This window comes from Oncorhynchus tshawytscha, linkage group LG19 (assembly GCF_018296145.1).
Source record: "Oncorhynchus tshawytscha isolate Ot180627B linkage group LG19, Otsh_v2.0, whole genome shotgun sequence".
Lineage (NCBI taxonomy): Eukaryota > Metazoa > Chordata > Actinopteri > Salmoniformes > Salmonidae > Oncorhynchus > Oncorhynchus tshawytscha.
Window position 1 is genome coordinate 33,755,282 of NC_056447.1, and position 18,934 is coordinate 33,774,215.

Genomic DNA, 18,934 nt, shown 5'->3' on the forward strand with positions numbered 1-18,934 from the left:
CTCAGGCCCAGGTTACTGGTACACACAGTATGTAGGACCTTAATTTGATCCAGTTTGCTACAGCAGGAAAATAATCATGCAGCAACAGGAAATGTGAATTATTATGAGGATTATAATTAATTGACATTTTTTTTGTAGGGGTTGATACATTTTTCATTAGGGAAAATCAAGTCCATATTTTGTCCTTGACAAAGTGGAAATTACAAACTTAAAAAGCCTTTCTAAACTGTGAATACACTACAAGTTTGCATTTCCTGCCGTGCAGGGAAATTCTCAAATTAAGATCCTACACCTGTTAGAGGAGGCAGGTGAGAGGAGAGACAGAAGAGAGAAAAAGGAGTGTTCCAAAGAAGAAAAGAGCCTTTGTGAATTGAGAAGACGAGAGGAGCGGTTCCAGGATGGAGGGCTGGGAAATAACGAGAGAAGGAGGGGGAGGTATGGAGGAAGGGAGAGAGTTCATACAGGATCACTTGAAGCCTGTAATGAATATGAATAACGTTTGGAGTGTTCTCTGATTCCCAAGCATAAACATAAAAAACACAGAAGTGTGTGTGCATGTGAGTTTGTGTGTGTCTCTGAGTGTATCATAATTCCCAGCTAGCACATTTACTACCATGGAACTTGTGGGTACTCATAGAACCATGAGGAAACCTGTGGGAAATGTTATGCTGAAGTACTGAAGTTCCCCAGAATGTTGTTTCTTAACGTTTTCTGAACTATTTGAGAACATTCCCAATGTCAGACCAGTTGGAGAATGTTCCTAGAACATTATAATTTGTAAAATTAAATGTATCCATGTTTGAACTTTTAGGAAACGTTCTGTTAAAGTAATGAAATACCAAGATAATTTTTTTGTTGTTGACCATTTTCTAAGATTTTCTCAGAATGTTCCAAAGCCAAGCAACTATCCTGCACCATTCCCAGAAAAAAAGCATAGGACAACCATGCTCTTACCAAGCTCAAAATATGATTCTCAGAACATTATGTGCTACCTGGGTTGTGTCTGTGTGTGTCTAAAGGAAAGGTGTGGAAAAACAAACACAAGCATGTTCAAACACGGAAACCATGGACAATTAAAAACACACATAAACTGTGAGAGCTCACTTGTCCCGGTGACTACTCTTATTCTTGCTAGTATTGGAAGGGGAGCGCTCTCTCTCTCTCACTCTCTCTCTGCATGTTGGGAGTGTTTGGTGCATGCTGGGAATTGTATGAGCGAGTACGAGTAGTGTCTGGAGTTAGTTTTCTTGCACCCTATCACTCGTACCGGGCATCTACTCCACTCCTCTTACATGAGCAGAGAGCTGCTTTGGACTCTGACATTACTCTGCAGGAGCTGTCCACTGCAGTTATGCAGCTCTCATCAGGCCGAGCCCCTGGCATCGATGGTTTACCATCTGATTTCTATAAGAACCTTTGGGGTTCTATTATATCTATTATATATCTATTATATCTATTATATATCTAAGTGTCTCTCAAACAGGTTGAAAGAATATCTGGAGCTGTTGGTCCACAAAGACCAGTCTTACTGTGTACCTGACCTCTCTGTTGTTGATGACTTGTTTCTAATAAGAGATGTTTTAGACGTGTAAACTGTTTGATGTGAATGTGGGTTTGCTTTCTTTGGATCAGGAGAAGGCTTTTGACCGTGTGGACCACCTATATTTGTTCAAAACAATGAAAGCTTTTAGGTTTGGGGATGTTTTTTTTTGTCTTGGATAAGCTTACTGTATGCTGGGGCCTCATGTATGGGGGAGGTGGGGGGTGGTTTGAGCTGCCGCATCCCCATCCAAAGGGGTATAAGGCAGGTATGCCCAATTTCAGGTTAGTTATCTTGTCTGGCAATTGAACCAATGATTCATTTTTAAGAGCGAGGCTTACTGGTTTCTCTGTGCCAGGGGTTATGAAGGGTCCCACGATAGCACTGTCTGCATATGCCGATGACATGACAGTTTTTATTACAGAGGGTGAGGATTTTAAGGTTCTCTCAAACGCTTTAAAGGTGTATGAGGGGGCCTCCTCGTCTAGAGTTAATTGGGAAAAGAGTGAATTGCTGTGGGCAGGTCATTTTCAGATAGGGTCCGCTCCACGGTTAGCCGGGGGGCTTCAGTGGGGCAGAGACGGCATGAAGACTTTTTTCTTTCTTTCTAGGCTCTGAGGTCTTTCAAAAAAATAACTTGAAGTGTGTGGTGGAGAAGGTGTGTGCCAGATTGTCTGGGTGTAAATGGGATGCTACCCCCGCTGTCTTATAGGGGAGGGGTGCTGGCATCCAATAACCTAGCTACCTCTACCCTGTGGCACAGACTAATGATTTTACAGCCACTGTGGGGTCTGATACAAGAGCTTCAGAGGACCCTTGTCAATTTTTTCTGGTCTGGACAACATTTGATTAAGGTTGCAGCCCTGTACCTGCCACAAAGGTTGGCAAGGCCTGGTGGACATTTCTTCTAGGATCATGGCATTCAGGCTTCAAGCAGCCCAGGGACTGTTGTACAGTGATGGTTCTAGCTGGGTCGACTCAGCCTACACATTGATGAGGAAAGTGGGCTGTTTGGGTTTAGACAAGCACCTTTTCTTCTTAAAGCTAGAGGGGGTGATTTGTCTGGCCTGACTACATTCTATGAGTCTGTTATGCAGGCTTGGAGAGTTTTCGACATGTCCCGTAAGGCCAGCACCCCACCAGGGATGTGGCTTTATGAAGAGCCTATTTTTTAATAACACTGTCATCCAGTCCTGTGCTATGGGTTCAGCCAGCCTACGTTCATGCCTGTTAGGTGTGGGGTGTACCAAGCTGGGTCATCTGATACGGAGCAGGAGCAGATCGTTGGAAGAGCTGGGAGAAAGAGCGGGGATCCAATCATCTCGGCTACTGAGGATGGTCTTAGCTGAGGCCTGCAATTCCTTGCCAGTACTTCATCGGCAGTATGTGACTGATACTTACAATTCTCATCGGTGGACGGAGGGTCTGGATTATGTGTTCCCTGTGCTGAATGTTACTGCTGCTGCAGGGGCATTAGAAGAGGACGTGGGGATGCTGCTTTCCTTCAATATCCTGGAGATGGGGGAGTTCAAAGCAGTGGGAAAGAAGGCCATGTACATAATGGGTAAAAGTGTCCCGTGCTTCTACCCTGGAAGGGGTCAAATCTATGAGGTGGGCAGGTGGGTTTGGTCCAGGTGTCTCCCCAAAAGGCTGTTGACGGTCTTAATTTAAACTGCCTATTGATAAGAGGACAGCTGACCTCCAATTGAGGATAATACATGGAGCTATAGCCACCAATATTCATCTGGTACACCTGGATCCTACTGTTGGGGAGGGATTTCCATTCTGTGCTGAGTCTAAAACTCTGGCACATCTATTCTTAGAGTGTCCCAGGTTGGTTGGGATGATTGACCTGATCACTAGTTGGTTCTCAGCTCTGGGAGAGGTTTTCTCTTCCCAATTGATTATATTTGGGCCAAAGTACAGGTTTAGTCAAAGGGGTATAGTTATCTTGCTTAACTTTGTGTCAGGGACAGTTAAATTAGCAATTTGGAAGACACGAAAGAACAGTATTCGGAGACAGGGGTCTGTGGATGTGGTGGGATTGCTGGAGGGGATGTTGGCAGCGAGACTGAGGTTTGAGTTTGCCTATTACAAAATGGTTAATAGCATTGGGCTGTTTATGAGTATATGGGGTATGCAGAGGCTGTTGTGTTTAGTTACTGTAGAGGAAGATTTGGTGTTGTGTGTTTAATTGATGTTTAACCATGATTTTGCTCGTTTGAGTGTTTATTGTGTTGTGGGTTCCCAGACTCAATAAAGTTTTTTTTGACTCAAAACTCTCTCTCCCAAGAATTCAACCATCTACACACATAATTTCCATGATGCTTTGCTCATACCAACTAAGGTAAGTAAGGAGGTGCGAAAGGTTTAACCTTAATGTACATCTCCTCTTACATTCATTTTCCCCATTATGAACAACAGTCCTGTGAAGGTGACAGTGAGCCCCACGGGGAAATCTGCTGGGATCTGATGTGCTGTACGCCTTTCACCTTTAGGAATGTGGCCATTTCTTGTGGCACAAGCTGCGTACCATTGTCACTAACGAGTTGGAGTGGCGATCCGAACCGACAGTAGCAGACCTTATGATGGAAACCTCTGGACACTTGCTATGTACATCCACAACCACAAGAAACAGTGTATGCGTTACCATGCCTCCTCCGGCCAATCCCACTGATAAAGAGGTGCATGTTGAGGTATATTGGGAACCTTCTGACACGAGGAACTTTGCATCCTGCTTGCAGCAAGTGACGGAATCACAGTATGCAATCCAAAGATGCTCGTCAGCAGACGATGATCTGGAAAAAGGATGAACTTCCTCCCGTACAGATACTGGCGAATTGTACGCACTACAAAAACAACGTCTAGGACTTTCCGATCTGTCTGTGCTTAGTTACTTTCTCCTTTGTTCAATGTCCATGATGAGAAAGTGGTCGGTATCTCTTCACCGGAAGGCATGATATGGTACACGACTGCACCTACACCATATGGACTAGCATCACAAGGTAGTTGGATGGGCAATGACGGTTCAAAGTGCGTCAGTGGCTCAGATTTTAGGAGAGTTTACTTGGTTTTCAAAAATGCTTCCTCACATTGTTCTGTTGACTTCCATGTTTGGTCCTGACAAAGCAACTGATGTAGCAGCATCAGCTTTGTTGCTAAGTTTGGGAGAAAGCGTCCGTTGAAAATCAGTAACCCCAGGGAAAAAAAGGTAGTTTGCTCATGTTCTGTGGAGCTGGGGCGTCCAAGATAGCCTTGACCTTGGACGGAGGCGTGTGAAGGCCCGTGGCGTCGATGACGTGTCCGAGGTATTCAACCAATGATTAGAAGAATGCACAGATGTCCTTACAAACTCGCAGTCCATAGTCCTTAAGTCTCTGTAAGGTCACATCCAAGTTCAGGAGATGGTCCTCTTCGTCCTTTCCAGTAACGAGGATGTCATTAAGGTAGCATTGTACTCCTTTGACTTTTCATCCACATACATCTGCAAGTAGGCTTGACAGAGGTTGATTTTGCTGAACTTTGACCCCCAGATAAACCCGGGAAAAGGTCAATGATGTGTGGTAGAAGATACTGCTCAGCGGACAACACAGGGTTAACTGTGTAATTAAAGTCTCCACATATCCTGATTCCACCATCCTTCGTACGATGAGTGTTGCCAATTCACCCATACTGATGGGCTCCAGGACTTTGTTCTTGACTAAAGTGTCCAAGTCAGCCTCGACTTTTGGTCCGATAGCATAAGGTACGAGTTGTGCTTTCAGAAATGTTAGTTTGCTTCACTGTAATGTCTTTCATGCTACCCAGCACTCCATTAAATACATCTCCATGTTTATTGGCGGGTAGACCTGTGTCTTCATATGTCATTGTACGCACTGATGTTTATTGTGATTTTTCTCCAGCCACAAACGTCCCCGTAGTGATGGATAGTCTCCTTTCACGACATAGTGGCAGCTTTTCAGTTTTCCATTTAACTGAACTGTGACATCAGTGATGCCTCTCACAGTGACAGATTCACCTGTGTAAGTCTTTAACACGATGTGGACTGGCTGAAGTCGGTGTTTCAGTGTATTTTTGTAGACTGTGTCTTACACAAGAGATTAGTGGTGTGTGGGTCAGCTGTTTGTACACCCGCAACCGCCCGGAATTGCTAACAACCCACCCACAACTGCTTACTAGGCCTATATGTGATAAAGTGAAAATCTGAAGCCTGCACTCGACTTTAACCCGCTAATACAGAAAATGCGCTGTAGGCTAGTCGGGGAAGGTAGAATGATTTGACAGGGGGTGCAAGATTTTTTTGGGCCTGATTTATATATTTATCTGCATACATTTTGGTAGGCTATTTGTTAGTCAAGTAGTCTATAATTAGATACAAGCAGCTTCTCTTCTGTCATAAGGCCTACATGTTGCCCTAGAAGACTAAATAGGCTAAACCCTTGCTCACCAGAATGACATAAATCGATAGAATTAATGCTTCCATCTAGTTGACATCGGTAAAGTTTTCCCTGTCATCTCTGCTTCTTTCGTGAAGCAAAGACTTTTACGGACAGGGCAAAAAAATAATTTGAAAGATTTTCTGTGCAAAAATAGGCTTGGCAGAGGTTAATTTTGCTGAAAGCTGTGAAAATGAGAGCTGTGAAAAAGACCCAACACGTTTCTGATAAAATGTTATATTTTTGTGGTTGAAATAGCCTAGTATCAGCTTTTATGATGCTAATAAAGATAGGATCTCTACAGACGGTATCTAACTGCTCATTCGAATTCTCTCAAAATGCTGAAAGAAAGAAATCATATTTCTTCACTCCTGTTCCAGAGTCAAAATTTTGCCTACATTTGGAATTTCCCTTTACTGCAAGAAATGCGACTGACAAATTTGTGGGCCTACAGCGCCTCACAATCATTACACATATCACTGCTATCATCCTCTTTTACCACTTCACCAAATCTTTCCAAAAACATTACTTTTCTAGCCCTCCCTTCTCTTTATTTTCAACTCTCCATTTCACAGCTTTTCTCTTATTGAATTAAACTCTGACATTGTCATTTTTGGCTCCATGGATAGATATCCATGGATTTCTGGCCATTCCAAAAATAATTTGGCGATTTGCGTGTAGCTATTTGGCACGCTTTACAGTTAGGTTTACACACTAATACCAGATAGCCTAAAATAATTAAACAAAAAACTTCTATGTGGCCTATCGATATAAATCGCACCAGAATGATAGGCTACATTTATGGATTGTATTGTTTTCTCTTTATTCAACCCGCCCATCACCCACCCGCTCTTCATATTTAATCACCCTAAACCTGCCCCCCAAAAGACTCAAGGCTGTAATTGCTGCCAAATACTTCAACAAAGTACTGAGTAATGTGTCTGAAAACTTATGTAAATGTGATATTTCAGTTTTATTATTAGTATATTTGCAAACATTTCTAAAAAACGTTTTTTTTTGTTGCTTTGTCATTATGGGTTATTGTGCATAGATTGACGAGGGAAACAAAACATTTAATACATTTTAGAATAAGGCTGTAATGTTACAAAATCTGAATACTTTCCGAATACTCAGTACATACAAAGTGGGTAAAGCAGTATGTAAACATAATTCAAGTGACCAGTGTTCAATGACTCTGTACATAGGGTAAAGCCGGCTCTAATGTGCAGGGCTGGGTACTGGGTGGAAGCCGGATATTGGGGCCTTTTTAACAGTCTGATGGCCTGGAGATAAAAGCTGTATTAGTCTCTCGGACTCAGCTTTGATGCACCTGTACTGTCTCCTCCTTCTAGATGGTAGCGGGGTGAACAGGCCATGGCTCGGGTGGCTGAGGTCATTGATGATCTTCCTGGTCTTCCTGTGAGGGCAGGCAGTATGCTCCTGATGATGAGTTGTGCTGACTGCCCCTGATGATGCGTTGGGGTAACGGCACTACTCTCTGGAGAGCCCTACAGTTGCAGAAGGTCCAATTGCTGTGCCAGGTGGTGATATAGACAGACAGGATGCTCTCAATAGTGCATTTGTAGAATGTGAGGGCCTTAAAGGCCAAGCCAAATTTCTTCAGCCTCCTGAGGTTGAAGAGGGGCTGTTGCACCTTCTTCACGTCACTGTCTGAATGAAGGGACAATTTCAGGTCATCAGTGATGTGCACACTAAGGAACTTGAAGCCCTTCAATGTGGATGGGGGTGTGCTCTCTCTGCTGTCTCCTGTAGTCCACGATCAGCTCCTTCATTGTGTTGACATTGAGGGAGAGGCTATTTTCCTGGCACCACTCTGCCACGGCTCTCACCTCCTCCCTGTAGGCTGTCTCATTATTGTTGGTAATCAGGCCTACCACTGCTGTGTCATCAGCAAACTTGATGATTGAGTTGGAAACGTACGTGGACGCGCAGTCATGGGTGAACAGGGAGTACAGGAGGCGGCTGAGCATGCACCCCCTTGTGGGGCCCTCGTGTTGAGGATCAGCATGGCAGAGATGTTGTTGCCTACATTCACCACTTGGGGTTGGCCCGTCAGGAAGTCCAGGACCCAGTTATACAGGGAGGGTTTCAGACCCAGGGCCCTGAGCTTGTTGGTCGGTGTATAATATGTGTACCCTGTACATACGACTAATAGAACTTGAAACCTGAAACTTCCCTCAGCGGAAGTGTGTCCCTATTCCCCAGTCGCTGATTTTCAGTTGCAACTCCGTACACTCGCCCTGATGAACTCAACTGCTGAGCCCCTTTTTCAGCTATAATGCCTTCAGAAAGTAGTCATACAGCTTGAATTCAAAATAGATTACAAATAATAATTCTCACCCATCTACACAACTCCCCATAAATACAAAATCCAAACCTGCTTTTCGACAAAGCTCTGAGTAAGGCGATTCTTTACTTGTCCCATCAATGAATCTACCAGATTTATGCAGAAACAGTGATCCTTTTTTTTATTCTCCTGGATAGTCACCAGTTGAAGTATCCTGGGGTAAGGAATGTTTTTGGGATGTTTTAGACAGTTTTGATGTAAAAGAATGATGAAATGCAGAAATATCTCATTTACATAAGTATACCCACCCCTTTTCGATAACACTCCAAATTGAGCTCAGGTGCATCCAATTTCCTTTGATCATCCTTGAGATGTCACTACAACTTGATTGGCGTTCACCTATGGCCAAATAAATTGTTTGGACATGATTTAGAAAAAACACACCTGTTCATATAAGGTCCCACAGTTGACAGTGCATGTCAAAGCAGAAACTATACCATGACGTCCCAGTAACTGGCTGTAAAATAATTGTGATAAGGTATATACAGTGGGGCAAAAAAGTATTGTCAGCCACCAATTGTGCAAGTTCTTAAGTTAAGTTCCCACTTAAAAAGATGAGAGAGGCCTGTAATTTTCATCATAGGTACACTTCAACTATGACAGACAAAATGAGAAGAAAAAAAATCCAGAAAATCACATTGTAGGATTTTTAATGAATTTATTTGCAAATTATGGTGGAAAATAAGTATTTGGTCAATAACAAAATGAAAAAAGGCATGTGAACGACTCCGAGAACATAAGACAAAATATTCCTTGATGAGATGAGATGAGACAAAATTAAACTCTTTGGCCTGAGAAAACCAGGCACAGCTAATCACCCATCTAACACCATCCCTAACGTGAAACAGGGCGGTGGAGCATCATGCTATGGGGATGCTTTTCAGCGGAGGAACAATGAATGGAACCAAATACATGCAAATCCTTTATGAGAACCTGCTTTTTAGTGCAAACGACCTTAGACTGGGGGTGAAGATTTATGTTCCAACAGGAAAACGATCCTAAGCATACAGCCAAAGCAATGCTGGAATGGCTTCAGAACAAGAATGTTAAAGTCCTTGAGTAGCCCAGCCAAAGCCCAGACTTGAATCCCATTGAAGAATGGGAGAAAATCCCCAAAACAACTCAAATCTGTAATAACCACCAAAGGTGCTTCTACAAAGTATTGAAATAGCGGTGTCAACACTTATGTAAATTAAGTATTTCTGCATTTCATTTTCAATACATTTTCTAAAATGTTTAAAAAATGACTTTGTCATTATGGGGTAATGTGTATAGCTGGATAATTTTTGTATTTTATTTTACCTATTTTGAAATCAAGCTGTAACTCAACAACATGTGGAATAAGTCAAGGGGTATGAATACTTTCTGAAGGCACTGAATTCAATACCTTTTGCACACACTAAATTCAATGACCTTTGCCAAGGTCAGATTACTTTCAGTCAATAGTCTCTTTTGTGTAACTTCACTGCGTAGCCTACATACTAGTCTGTCTCTAATGGTGTCATTTGGGACATCATTAAACTCACTGTGCTCTGTCAGCAAACATTGTCACTGATTTTCCCTCTTCCTGATTTATTCTGTGGAACGTTAACCTTTCAGCAATAACTAGTGGCTTTGGTGAAAAGTGTCCTTTCATTATTTCTACGATGTCCCCATATGTCTTATTACCTGGCCTGTCTGTAGCAGGCTACTAATAAATTAAATGCCTTCGACCCCATTACACAAAACAAATTTGGCACAATTTTGTCCTCATCAATTGTAATTTGCAAGAACAAAATTTTCCAACCGTTCTTGATATAAATTCCGGTGTTCAATGCTTTCATCCAACTGTACAATGTTTCCAACAATTCCAGACATTTTTTGTTTCTCAATAATCCTTCCTGATTGTCACTCACTTTAATATTGTCCTCAACCACGGCAACGTTCTGTTCTGCCACAGCAACATTTTCCTCAGTCACGTGATATGCATTCACTTCACTCACTGACGTTTCCTCCTCAAGTTTGCTTGTTTACCAGTTTTTAATTCCAAAGTTCATCTTCAAAGTTGAATAAATGTCCTTTCCTTTACCCACTGTATATTCATCCCTTTTTAAGCACGTTGTTTTCTCGCTCCAACGCTCGTCTCAAATGATTTTCTGCCGTCCCTGACGATGCTAACTCTCTCTCTTAGCTAGCTTGATTATGCATGAACTTGTATCTGCTAGCGATACACGGTGCTACCACTAGTCTAGACTGTACCGCAGAATTGTTTTTGTTTTAAACATGTTAAAACAGACTTCTTCTGGACAGAATAACCACTGTCGGTTCAGACTTATTTGTTGCCAATATTTTGTTATGTCTTGTGGGTTTCATAGCCACGTCTTTATAACAATTCAGTAATGATGAGAAGGGAAAGAGGAATTCAGTTCAACCATTTATATGAACCTGATCATTTAAACACAAAACTCCCATGATGTTTTGTGCATACAACTAAAGTTAGCCATGCGGTACGAAAGGTACAACCTGGTATATATACAACACTGGCTACTGGCAGGGTGATGATGAACAGAATAAGGGTATGCAAATCACAGGAGGCTGGTGGCACCTTAATTGGGGAGGACAGGCTCGTGGTAAAGGCTGGAGCGGAATAGGTGGAATGGTATCAAATACATGAAACAGTAGAGCTGTGTTCGAATACCAATACTAACATTCTGTATACTACATACTTAATGAGAATATACTACATACTATATACTAATACATTTTAGTACACTGTAAACAAACTGTATCCTTTCAGTTGAGCGTACTAGAGCTTCGCCTGTCTACCAGAAGTTGATGCTGTTGCTATGAAACCTCTTGCTAGCTTTATAGCATAACACATTACTAGCTAGACATTTTATGACTTTGGGTGTGTTCTTAATCTGGAGTACCAGAAGGCCCTCTAGGCATTCGTAAATTCAGAGCATTGTCAGATTGTCCGTTTGTAAATTCAGAGCGTTTCGCTCTCGGAGCGTTCAGAGCACACACTGGACCTCACAACGGCAGTCAAGCACCCAAGCTAACAGGCTAACGTTGCCTAGCTACTTCCAGACACAAATAAGAGAACACCTCACTCTTACCATTTTACTCGCCCTAGCAGAGATGGTTAGGTAGTTTTCATGTTATCCAGAGCGTTGATGACTGTAACTGTGCTGCTGGCAACAATTTAATTACTTTATTATGCTGATGATTACTGACACCGGCCATATTCAACGGGTGTTGAGTGTTCATAAATTCATCAGTTATTCTGCGCTCTAGTACACACAGACGAGAGTGCTCTGAAATCGGAGTAGATAGCCATAGCAAATTTACGAAAGCAACAGAATGTCCATTGAGAACACACAACGACTATACCACTTAGATAAACTAAGAATTACAGGGTTAATCAGGTCAATACACATTGGATAGTTAGCTAGATAGCATATAGAGTGGCAAGAAAAAGTATGTGAACCCTTTGGAAATACCTGGATTTCTGCATAGATTGTTCATAAAATTTGATCTGATCTTCATCTAGGTCACAACAATAGACAAACACAGTCTGTTTAAACAAATAATACACAAACAATTAGACATCTTCATGTCTTTATTGAACACACCGTGTAAACATTCACAGTGCAGGGTGGGAAAAATATGTGAACCCTTGGATTTAATAACTGGTGACCCACCTTCGGAAGCAATAACTTCAAATGAACTTTTTCTGTAGTTGCAGATCAGACCTGCACAACAGTCAGGAGGAATTTTGGACCATTCCTCTTTACAAAACTGTTTCAGTTCAGTAATATTATTGGGATGTCTGGTGTGAACTGCTCTGTTGAGGTCATGCCACAGCATCTCAATCAGGTTGAGGTCAGGACTCTGATTGGACCACTCCAGAAGGCGTATTTTCTTCTGTTGAAGCCATTCTCTTGTTGATTTACTTCTGTGTTTTGGGTTGTTGTCCTGTTGCATCACCCAACTTCTGTTGAGTTTCAATTGGCAGACAGCCTAACATTCTCCTGCAAAATGTTTTGATAAACTTGGGAATTCATTTTTCCATCGATGATAGCAAGCTGTCCAGGCCCTGAGGCAGCAAAGCAGCCCCAAAACATGATGCTCCCTCCACTATACTTTACCGTTGGCATGAGGTTTTGATGTTGGTGTGATGTGCCTTTTTTTCTCCACACATAGTGTTGTGTGTTCCTTCCAAACAACTCAACTGTAGTTTTATCTGTCCACCGAATATTTTGCCAGTAGCACCTTGGAACATCCAGATGAACTTTTGCAAACTTCAGATGTGCAGCAATGTTTTTTTTGGACAGCAGTGGCTTCTTCCGTGGTGTCCTCCCATGAACACCATTCTTGTTTAGTGTTTTACGTATCGTAGACTCATCAACAGAGATGTTAGCATGTTCCAGAGATTTCTGTAAGTCTTTAGCTGACACTAGGATTTTTCTTAACCTCATTGAACATTCTGCGCTGTGCTCTTGCAGTCATCTTTGCAGAAGGGCCACTCCTAGGGAGAGTAGCAACAGTGCTGAACTTTCTCTATTTATAGACAATTTGTCTTACTGTGGACTGATGAACAGCAAGGATTTTATAGATACTTTTGTAACCCTTTCCAGCTTTATACAAGTCTTCAATTATTAATCTTAGGTCTTCTGAGATCTCTTTTGTTTGAGGCATGAGTTTTGACTCCAATTAGCTTTTGGAGAAGTCATTAGCCTAGGGTTTCACATACTTTTTCCCACCTACACGGTGAATGTTTAAATTATGTATTCAATATAGACAAGAAAAATACAATAATTTGTGTCGTTAGTTTAAGCACACTATGTTTGTCTATTGTTGTGATATGATGAAGATCAGAACAAATTTGATGACCAATTTATGCAGAAATCCAAGTAATTCCAAAGGGTTCACTTACTTTTTCTTGCCACTGTATTTAATATAGTGTCAAGTTTGTTGTATTAGTAGTCAACTAACGTTAGGTAGATAGCTAACATACGGGTACATACTGCTGTAATGATATGCTATGTAGTTCGTAAGGATAGCATAGCTAACAAATTGTCAGCCAACATAAGTTGTAAGGTAACTTACTTGAAAAGTCATTACTTTATTACATTGCTCAACATTTTCTTAACATTTGTCATAATTAGTTAAAGCAATTCATTTGTATCCGCTCTCATTGGACTTAGGCTGCATATTTTCTGCCATTTTCTTCAAATCTGAAAATGATATGAAGCCACGCCCACTTTCTGAAGAATTGCATTATGGGCCCTAAAAGCATGGAAATAGTATCCACTGCTTGTATACTTCATATTTTGGCTAATGCAGTACGACATCTGGGAACTTTTGCCATACTAACTATACCCATACATTGACCAATAAGCATTCTATTTACTCCATTTACATCACAAATAGTATTTTATTTTACCTTTATTTAACTAGGCAAGTCAGTTAAGAACAAATTCTTATTTTCAATGATGGCCTAGGAACAGTGGGTTAACTGTCTGTTCAGGGGCAGAACGACAGATTTGTACCTTGTCAGCTCAGGGGTTTTGAACTTGCAACCTTCCGGTTACTAGTTCAACACTCTAACCACTAGGCTACCCTGCCACCCCGAAGTATGGTTAGTACTTCGGCGTGTCCTCCCCTCAACAGCCTCCACTAATGCAGATGCACGGCTGCTACTAGTGTGGGACTGAACCAGTAGAGAGAGTGCTCAGGACAGGTAGAGAAAATCATGTCAGTGTGGAGAACAGCAGCACACTTTATTTTGGTAGGGCTTAGTAGATGGAGAAACTGTAACTGACCTGAACACGCACACAAATAAAGCCTATATAAATAAGGTGTAGGTGACAATAGCTGCACACTCTGACCTTCAAAGTTTTCAGAGTGAACCTGTTTTTCTGAAGGCCCAGACTCTCAGTATAGCTTACCTAATGAAGTGTGGGTGTGGTGTGTTTACCTCATGAAGTTGGTCACTCTCGCACCCTCTGAATGTCACCAAACTAACCTAGTACATGTTCACAACCTTTAAACAACCTTTCTATGCCAGCTTATGAATATTCTCTGTGCAACATCACCTTGCCTCTCATTGAAGGCTTATAATGAATATAGGCTTAAAAATGTATGGCCCCCATAGATTGACTTGCCTATTTAAAGGTTGCCTAGTTAAATAAAGGTCAAATAAAATAAATTAAATCAAATATTTGCTACACTGAACAAAAATATAAACACAACATGTAGTGTAGGTCCCATGGTTCATGAGCTGAACTAAAAGATCCCAGAAATGTTCCAAACACACAAAAAGCTTATTTCTCTCAAATGTGTTTACATCCCTGTTAGTGAGAGTAATCCATCCACCTGACAGGTGCGGCATATCAAGAAACTGATTACCCATAAGAGTCTAAGCCTTGTCTAAGCCTGGGGGTTCTACTAAACTATATGGAATTGTTTTAAGAAGGTCATACCAATGATCATTTTGCTATTTGATTTGGAATTTGAAGACCCCTTGAAGTATAAAAACTATATATAAAAAATGTATTGATGAAAAGGAATTTTTGGCCTTACTGCTACTAGACCATTTAAACGCATTGAATAACAGATTCACTACATGGAAAAGATAGTCCACCCACAAAATGTAAAGGAAGTTTGTCCTAAAGTGTCTGTCCTATATCTGAGCGATATAAGAAAGCTCAGGAAACATTTGTTATTTTTTTTGTACGTGTATTTAACCCCTTATTTTTGGCACTAAACTGTCTATATACAGTGTCTTCGGAAAGTATTCAGACCCCTTGACTCTTCCCACATTTTGTTACGGTACAGCCTTATTAAAAAAAGTATTAAATAAATAACAATTCTAAGCAATCTCCACACAATTCCCCATAGTGACAAAGTGAAAACATGTATTAAAAATGTATTAAAAATTAAAAACAGAAATACTTTATTTACATAACTATTCACTCTTTGCTATGAGACTCTAAATTGAGCTCAGGTGCCTCCTGTTTCCGTTGATCATTCTTGAGATGTTTCTACAATTTGATTGGTGTAAATTCAATTGATTGGACATGATTTAGAAAGGTACACACCTGTCTATATAAGGTCCCACAGTTGACAGTGTATGTCAGAGCAAAAACCAAGCCATGAGGTCAAAGGAAGTCTCCGTAGAACTCCGAGACAGGATAGTGTTAGTAAGGCACAGATCTGGGGAAGGGTACCAAAACATTTCTGCAGCATTGAAGGTCCCCAAGAATGCTCCCCATTCAACCTGACAGAGCTTGTGAGGATCTACAGAGAAGAATGGGAGGAACTCCCCAAATACAAGTGTGCCAGGCTTGTAGCATCATACCCAAGAAGACTTGAGGCTGTAATCGCTGCCAAAGGTGCTTCAACAAAGTACTGAGTACTCTGAATACTTGTGTAAATATAATATTAAATGTTTTTCTATTTAATAGATTTGTAAAAAAAATCTAAAAACCTCTGTTTGCTTAAGTCATTATGGGGTATTGTGTGTAGACTGACGAGGGGAAAAACAATTGAATCCATTTTGGATAAGGCTGTAACGTAACAAAATATGGAAAAAGTGAAGGGGTCAGAATACAGTATATACTTCCATATATTTTTTCCATTTGTACAGTGGGACCTTCAGACGAGTAATGTGAGCAAAACCGACATGTACGTGTGTGTCTACCCTTTCCATAGAGGGGTCATATTAGTGTGTAGCTCAAACTGTTCTGACGCTACAGACCATTTTGAGAAAAGCCGATTTTCGGAATGTCTCATGGTCTGACAAACACCACTCTAGTTGTGTTACCTTTCACCACAGATGCATAAGTGCAACACAGGCGGATGCAGTGGATTAAGATGTATCCAACGCAAAAAATACATATCTCTAGCTAAAATTAACAGATTTTTATGCAGATTTTATTATTATGCAAAATAGATTTCCCCAGGGGAGCGGACATCGACCGTAGCGGGTTAAACAGCATGATCATAACAAGGGTGCCTCATGTGCTGGGGACAATAAAAGAGCACCCTAAAATGTGCAGTTTTGTCACAGAACACAATGCCACAGATGTTTCAAGTTTTGAGGGATAGTTTGCTGACTGCAGGAAAGTCCACCTGAGCAGTTGCCGGATAATTTAATGTGAATTTCTCTACGATAAGCCACCTCGAACATTTTTTCAGAGAATTTTGCAGCACGTCCAACCGGCCTCACAACTGCAGACCACGTGTATGCCGTCTTGTGGGCGAGCGGTTTGCTGATGTCAACGTTGTGAACAGAGTGCCCCATGGTTGCGGTGGGCTTATGGTATGGGAAGGCATAAGTTATTGACAACAAACTCAATTGTGTTTTATTGATGGCCATTTGAAAGCACAGAGACACCGTGATGAGATCCTGAGACCCATTGTCGTGCCATTCATCTGCTGCCATCACCTCATGTTTCAGCATGGTACTGCACAGCCCCATGTCGCAAGGATCTGTACACAATTTCTGGAAGCTGAAAATGTCCCAGTTCTTCCATGGCCTGCAAACTCACTAGTTATGTCATCCATTGAGCATGTTTGGGATGCTCTGGATCAACGTGTTTGACAGCGTGTTCCAGTTCCCACCAATATCCAGAAACTTCACACAGCCATTGAAGAGGAGCTCGACAATATTCCACAGGCCACAAATTACAGCCTGACCAACTCCATCCAAAGGAGATGTGTCGCGCTGCATGAGGCAAATGGTGATCAAACCAGATATTGACTGGTTTTCTGATCCACGCCCCTACCTTTAAAAAAAAAGGTATCTGTGACCAACCGATGCATATCTGTATTCCCAGTCATGTGATATCCATTGATTAGGGCCTAATTTATTTATTTCTATTGACTGATTTCCTTATATGAACTGTAACTCAGTAAAATCTTTGAAATTATTTGCATGTTGTATTTATATTTTTGTTCAGTACATATTGAACAAATCCACCTTGCATCGATTAAGGTTCCAAATGTTATGGGCCCCCTAAACTGGTTCTGTGCCCCACCTTGGCTACCCCATTCATAATATTCTTGATATCAACCTGGTCTCTGAGCATTTCATATTATTCTGTACATAAAGCCAAGATTCTCCATTTAATATGATATGTTATGTTCGGTAAGGTTACATAAGACAGATGGTTACTTAAGGCAAAAACTAAATTAGGTCTGGTTGGGTTAGATGGATGGGCTTATGACAAATGTCTAGCAACCCAAAGGTTGTGAGTTTGAATCTCATCACAGACAACTTCAGCTAATTAGCAACTTTTCAACTACTTGCTACTTTTCAGTTACTTTGCAACTACTTACCATGTTAGCTAACCCTTCCCTAACCCTTTAATCTAACTCCTAAATTTAGCCCTAACCTTAACCCTAACCCCTAGCCCAGCTTCCATTATAGAGCTAGCTAACATTAATGGCATAGCTAGAATTCATCATATATAGTTTAGAAAATGTGTAACATATTGTATGTTTTGCTAATTTGTAACATATGTATACGTTTTTTAAATTCGTAAAATATAATACAAATTGTAATTCGTAACACATCATACGAAATGATGGTGATGACAATCCACAAAATAATACATACCAATACGAAACGTATATCATCATACTGGAGTATCTCGGATTTTTGTACAGAAAAATTATTAAATTCGCTGAGACCAGGTTGCAAGCTATATTTCACAAGGTGGATTGGTTCCTTTTGGGTCATAACTTTAGAAACTCCTGGTATACAGCCTTGTATTCTAGTCCCAGCAATAGCCTAACTAACCCCCTACATATTAAACGCGTTTCTCATTTACATTTATCATTATATGTACTTCAGTCACAGTACCATCAAGATTTACAGACGCTCTGTTCGGATCTGCACGCCTCATTGCAGAAACATGCGGTCGCGACATTTTTTTTGATCAACATTATATGCCGTGGTGGTGTCTAACGCTGGCGCATGTCTTGGCGCAGACGAATTTGCCTTTGATAATGCTTTTAATCGTCGCAATTGAGATCTGAACAGATACTGCCTTCATCTTTCAAACCTTGACGTATCACACATTGATTCGCTGTCACAGCCAAGATGGTAGGACACTATCCAACTAAAGTTGCATTGATTGAGCAACTCAAACTGTTGAATGCGCCTTCTAGCACATGTAGTAGCCTACTGAAGTTAAAACCCAAACCCCCACAGTAAAAGTAGGATAAGACACGAGTCTAGGTCATTGATTTATCCTCACCCTCTCCATATTTAGCGCTTCGATCACTGTCTCTCCCGCCCCAACGGACACCTCGGCCCCGTTTCCGTTGGACGGTTGAGACTGCTCGCTCCATCTGGTCTCGGCTGCATGCAACATATTCCACAGGTTGGGGTTGCATGTCGACGATGAGAAGGTAGTAGCACCACCCTCATCTTCTCTATGCAGTTCGGGAAACATGACCGGTAAGGTTAGGTCTTTATATGGAGAAGGAGCATCAGTCTGTTCAGATTTCTCTGCCATAACTCGACTGGTGTTGTGGTGACTGAACTAAATAACCTCTTCTTTTGAAACTATGAAAAAAACATAGGTAAGGGCGGGT

At 41.3% G+C, this 18,934-nt stretch overlaps 1 protein-coding gene across 1 annotated transcript in view; it reads right to left on the bottom strand.

The window, feature by feature from the left end:
- The window catches only part of LOC112218666 (S-adenosylhomocysteine hydrolase-like protein 1), a 36,502-nt gene extending 17,594 nt beyond the window's left edge, over nucleotides 1-18,908 (bottom strand). The window contains exon 1 of the mRNA XM_042301615.1: nucleotides 18,595-18,908. Coding sequence (XP_042157549.1) covers nucleotides 18,595-18,855 — 261 coding nt within the window. The 5' untranslated portion in view covers nucleotides 18,856-18,908. The remainder of the gene's footprint in view (nucleotides 1-18,594) is intronic.
- Between the last annotated feature and the right edge of the window lie 26 nt (nucleotides 18,909-18,934).